The 5,805-nt window shown below is 39.3% G+C and overlaps 1 protein-coding gene across 1 annotated transcript; it reads right to left on the reverse strand.

The window, feature by feature from the left end:
• Positions 1 to 267: 267 nt before the first annotated feature.
• Positions 268 to 5,134, reverse strand: LRRC14B (leucine rich repeat containing 14B). The gene is made up of 2 exons (XM_083356901.1): positions 4,218 to 5,134; positions 268 to 1,421 (listed from the first exon to the last, which is right to left on the reverse strand). Exons 1-2 carry the CDS (start codon positions 5,120 to 5,122, stop codon positions 776 to 778), a joined length of 1,551 nt encoding a protein of 516 aa, XP_083213027.1. The 5' UTR covers positions 5,123 to 5,134; the 3' UTR covers positions 268 to 775.
• Positions 5,135 to 5,805: the final 671 nt, after the last annotated feature.

The raw sequence follows: 5,805 nt of genomic DNA on the forward strand, positions 1-5,805 counted from the left end.
TTGCTGTATTGTCAAATATACTGTCAGGCAACATAAGGGAAATATATATATATTTCTTGTGTATACTCAGCTATATACTGCACTTAACATTGATATACCAAGAAAAACATTGAAAATTAGAGATTGATAGTCATTTCTCTGACTCATATATGCATAGAAATCATTTAATTTAATCATATTCTCTTGGACAAACTGGGTAGATTGGGCTGTCTAGGATAAAATGGCCATTCCACAGGACTCACAGAAAAAAACACAGCGTAATATTGAGTGCATAGATATGGTGAAATCTCAGATTGGTTCATGAACGTAAAATAGTAAGTACCATATATTGAAGCATTCTGAAACAACCATCTATTTAGCATCCAAATCAGATATTTTATTTGCCAATGAGAGCTTCAATTTCTTGCCAAAATATCTATAAAAATAAATGAGGAAGGGTGCAAAGTGGGTTGCAGTTTTGCATTTACTGCATTAGGGCTTGCTCTGGAATTCCCTAAATGGAATCCCCAAACACTGGATTGCGTAATGGACATCACTAGGTCCATGTATACTTTAAAAAATATATTTGTGATTTATCTTATTTTTAGTATGTGTGTCTGAATTTTCTCAGGAAATAAAGATGATGGAAGGTCAAACCAGTATAAAAGGGGATGCTTATAGTTCTATGGGAGATCTTCAGGTGACCATGATATCAGTTTGATGGTACCACAAATCTCTTTTCAGTTCTCCATATGTGCTCACATTTTGTTTCTTTATACTTGTTCAGCTTCAAATTTCAGCTCATTTCCTTAAGTGCCACGCTGAAATTTTGTAGGGCATCTTGGAATGACTTCAACAAAGAAATTCCTAGTTCATTTCCTGTTTCCTGAATTGCAGCATCATACCCTCCATAGAGAGGAGTAGAAGCCGTGATGTCTTCCCGCTTTGCTTGCAATAAAATCATGTGAAGTTCTTCGACTATTCTCTCATATTTCTGGTGGTCAAATTTCAAAAGATCACTTTCACCAATTGGGTAACTGATGTTGCTTGCATAGCAGTCTCTTGGAACTGGAAATTCAATATATTTCAGCCTTGGAAAATCAATGAAAATATTAAAAAGACATTTCAAGGCTCGAGAAGATAGAGGATTTCCAAGGAACTTCAGCTCCTCTAATTTTCGACAAGGAACCAATCCCAAAATCAGCATGTTGATATGAATGTCCTGAATGTTGCATTCCTCAAGCATGAGACTTTTCAGTGTGTAAGATGAACGGTTCAGGAGTTTGAAGAAGGTGGATGGGTACAAATCAGCCACATCATGTCCGCTGATGTCAAGAGCTTCTAGGCTCTCTGAATGCAGGCTGTTGGCTAAATAAGCCATGTCAAGATGGTTCAGCGAACAATTAGAAACATCCAGCATTTTCAGCGGTGTCTTCAAAGGACTGGAAAGTTCAATAAAACCACCAATTCAATAACTGCACAAGTACAGTGCCATTCTACAGCTTTTAAAAACAAGAGATAAATAAACATGCACACGCTAACCTCTGTAACATAAGAATGGAAAATGGCTCTAATGTCAATTTTTTAAAAAGGATTCAGGAAAATATAGATCACCTAGCTAGGTAAATGGGTGGGAAAGTGGTATTAAAAAATAAAATGGTCACCTGGGCATATGGCAACATCTTGCTAATTCTTTAGTAGGGTTTATGCAAAGGTAATTCCTGCCTCACTGATTTTTTAGAGACGTCTGAAAGTTTCATCAAGTAAGTGGATAGGATTAATTTGCCAGACCTTATGTCAACGCTGCTAACATCGGATGTTCTTACTTTGACAACAGATGCTTTTAGAGTTAGTTGATGCTAGGAGGGAGAATGTGGATGAGAGTCTAGTTAGTCACAACAATAATAACTCAGCTATGGGAACCCAAGATCATTGGGCCCTGAGTTGTTAGAATTTTGGCGGGCTGGAGAGTTGGGGAGAAAGCCCACACTTCAAACTAATTGGGGAATGTGATTTATGACTGTTAATTGGAAGAGGGAATTGTGCTTTGTTACATTGTACCCAGGAAAGGGGAATTTAGTTTTTGGTCTCAACTATGTAGTGCTGGTATTATGTTTCTCAAATAAAAGATTCTTTAAGGTAAATAATGCCTCAAAGTTCTTTTGAAGAGTTTCATCTGTTGGAACCATGACAGCTTGTTTATTCGGCATTTTAAAAGGCTTTTAACAAAGTCCCTCATCAAAGACTCTGAGCAAATTTAGCAGCCATGGGATAAGAGGAAAAGTCCTCATATAAATTGGTGGCTGATTGAAGTACAGGAAGAAGAAAGTAGAAATAAATTAGTTTCCATTCACATAGAGTCGGGATGTAAACAGAACATTTGTTCTGAGGCTAAGACACTTTATTTTCAAGTATTCAAGTATTCCAGAAAGAGTAGGGGTGAACAGTGGAGAGGTCAAACCAGGGTGAGATAGACCAAAATATTTAGTGCTCACAGAATTGACGAAAATACTGATTCAGAATTCTTCATGGCCAAATCAAGATGTCTAACAGTCAATGAGCTGACACAAAACTCTACTAATATAACATTTACTGGACAGAGATACTCCCCCTCCCCACATCTGTCAGTCCCTATCAAGCCAGACATGAAGTTCCCAAATGGCCTTCTTGTCCATAGAGCCCTTGTTAATGTCACATCCCTCCTCAGAAGAAAAGATCCTTCTTAACTTAACAAATGTAGGGTTTCTTGATCCTCTATTATTTTAGATTTCTATCTAAAGCTTGATTGTCCAATCTTTTGACTTGCCTAGGCCACGTTGGGTCAAGAAGAATTGTCTTGGTCTGCATATAAAATATATAATATAGCTAACGTATATAAATAACAAATTTCAGAGGTCCTTGGTGCTCTCTGAGCTTGGTTGTTTATTTGCAGACGTTTCATTACCCAAGCCAGGTAACTGGCACTGATGATGCTACCCAGCTTTGGTAATAAAACATCTATAAGAAAACAGACAAGCTCAGACAGCACCAAATCCTGAGCTACAAATATTCTCCTTTATTAATAACAAACTTCATTTTTTATATATTTTTTATTATCTTGCGGACCACATGCAGCCCTTTGGTTGTGGGCTGGAAACGCCTGAGCGAAAGAAAGATATTCCATGCCAGGATGGTGACTTAAATAATGAATTCAGTAGCTGTTTATCATTTCTTTCTGCCTCAGGTACAGCAAAAAAAATGATAATATCATTGATATAGCTTTGATTGTTGGCTCAGAAAGTGCCCCCAATATAGTTTTGTTGTAAAAAAAAATAGATCTTCTACAGTATAAAACTGCTTTTGAGAGCAAATTACAATTGAGATATTATTTATTTATGTGAAATGTAAATACTTTGTATAGAAAGAGATTTTTCTTTGGTTCTATCATTGAAGACTTAATCAGACCCCAAGTAAAATTTTTCTCAAACTGCTGCATTTTTAAAGATGATTACAGATCAATCTTATACACATGGAAGTAAGCCAGACTGAATTCAGGGGTCTTCCTTTTCAGTAGAGATATATCCAGTGCTTTTTTTGTAAAAGAAAAAGGTGCCGGAACTCACACATGTCATACAACCCACCTTACCTACCCTACAAGGTTCCATCCAAAAAAGGTGCCGGAACTCCGTTCTGAGCTTTCTATGAGAAAAAAAGCCCTGGATATATAAATATGTTCTGTAAATCAATGGAAAGGGTAAAAAAAGAATTAGAAAAAGCCACTGTTGCTTATAGTAGTGGAACCAGTACCCACTGGATACTTATTGCACAGAACTCTTAACTATTAACCCCAAAATATAAAATGTTTTATATTTTGCAGGCTGAAGACCTGTCAGCTGTATATTTTTATCTGGAAATCCCCATGGGAGGATTTCATTGGTCTCTTATTAAACAATGGCCTAAGCCAATGAAAATCTGAGTTCATTTCTCTTAGCTAGAGTATCTCAGAGACATTTTGAGGCAGCTGGTTTCTCCCAGATTCAATTCCTTTTCAAGTAAGACTGAAATAATATGGAACCATCCTGGTGAGTGAGTGACTTGTTAGCAATTAAACAGCAACATGCAATTGCTGTTCTCCGTCAACCTGCCTCCCTCCCATCAACAGTGGCAGCTGCTTGGTGGCTATACCTCATCCTTTCTTCATGCATTTCCAACCACCTGGCATTTTGACTCACCAGCAAAAGCAATGTGGGACGCATTACCTGAGCAGTTTACGGAGCCGTCCGGTAAGGGTGGAAAATGCTAGGCTCAGCTCTATCAGCTGAGTCATCTGGCTCATCTTTTCCCCAATTCCTGAAAGAGTGGCTTCATCCTCTGGGGTGAACCTTCTCACATCAAAGGTCCCAGCTGGCAGTGTGAGCGATGCCAGTTTAGGAAATTGGACGTTATTAAAAAGCACTTGCAAATGTTCCATATGGAGCCTAACATTGTGAACTACTTCAAACTTGCCCAAGGAAGAGGGCTCGGTAAGCTTTATGATGTAGAAGAGCTTCTTTAGAGCCAGGTTGTCCACTCGGAAGGCTTTGCAGCGGATTTTGAGTGGGCAGTGACACCTCATTAGCAGGGCCTGGACAACTACCTCATAGCTTCGTTCAGTAACAAAGATGTCGGCTAAGACATCAACAGAGATCTCAAACACATCCAGATGGAAGGGCAGGTTTTGCATGTCCACCAGCAGATCATAGCAGGTCCTCGAGAGCAGCTCTGTCCGGGCCCATCGTCCCATTGTTTTCCTACAGGGGCAGAGCTGAACCTCAACGTCCTTTATGCCTGTCAAGTCCACCGTTTTGAGTCGTTTCGCGTAGGGTGATGAGCAATTCAAAACATAGTCCTTCAAACCAGCTAGGCAGCTGGCCAGGCACAAAGAACAGGCTCTGTTACTGATGTCTTCAGGGTGATCAGCTGTCTTCCCCAGGAGCTTTCCAACATTGAATTCGGGCAGCGGCCAGTTCTCCACCAGGTCATGAATCACCTCCACCTGCTCCTGTAAGTAGCTTGCCTTAAAAAGAAGAGGGAAGAGGTTGTGTGCAAGATGGCTCAGGTTTTGCCTTACCAACTGCCCCTTGGAGACCAGAATTTCAGCGCTCAGAAACCGTAGAGAGTGCATTGCTGCTTTGTGATTCTGTCAGTTACTTGGGATCTGTTTTTCCGATCGAGAAACCTTCTCTCTTATCATCTTCTATTTTTAGCTGCAGCTGCTGTGGTGGAGATTGGGAGGATCTGGGAGGACAACAGTCACATCACATGCTAAATTTAAGCTACTATTTCGGTATCAGACACACATCTGACCACTTTAGCTCCTGAGTTAGTTTCCCAGGGGGTCATTTGCATAATCTTTTGTGAAGAGAGCAAAGTCAGACTTACTTTGGTCTGGTATTTTCCTTAAAAAGTATTTGCAGTCACCTTGTTAAAGCTACTTCTGTTCTACTTCCCAAAGGCAGCTTCCAAAATGAATATTTGCACTATATAAAACAATAAGACATTTTTAATCCATTAAATCCCTTCATCGTAAAATTACATCACTAAGAAAGGTAAGGTAAGTATATATTTACTGGGGTGTTTTCTCTGATTTTTAACAAGATTTTTTAAAATGATTTTTAACTAAGGATTTAAAACTCATCGCGTCATGCAGCAAAGAACACGAGAGTTGTTGGAGCAAATCAATGTCCATCGACTCTAGTGGCCCATTTCCAGCAAATGATCCTGTTGTGAAACTCGCCAGTTGCCAAGAGACTCAATGATCAGAGATACATTCCCTCTAAGGTGAACTGTCATAGTCATGTCTTATTG

The sequence above is a fragment of the Vipera ursinii genome (assembly GCF_947247035.1).
Source record: "Vipera ursinii genome assembly, chromosome: 2".
Lineage (NCBI taxonomy): Eukaryota > Metazoa > Chordata > Lepidosauria > Squamata > Viperidae > Vipera > Vipera ursinii.

Bases quoted from the DNA above. Each gene is read 5' to 3' on its own strand.
- LRRC14B (XM_083356901.1), bottom strand. From the start codon at position 5,122: ATGCACTCTCTACGGTTTCTGAGCGCTGAAATTCTGGTCTCCAAGGGG. The intron at 1,422-4,217 runs GTAATGCGTCCC...TGAACTTTCCAG, and splicing joins CGGCTCCGTAAACTGCTCAG to TCCTTTGAAGACACCGCTGA.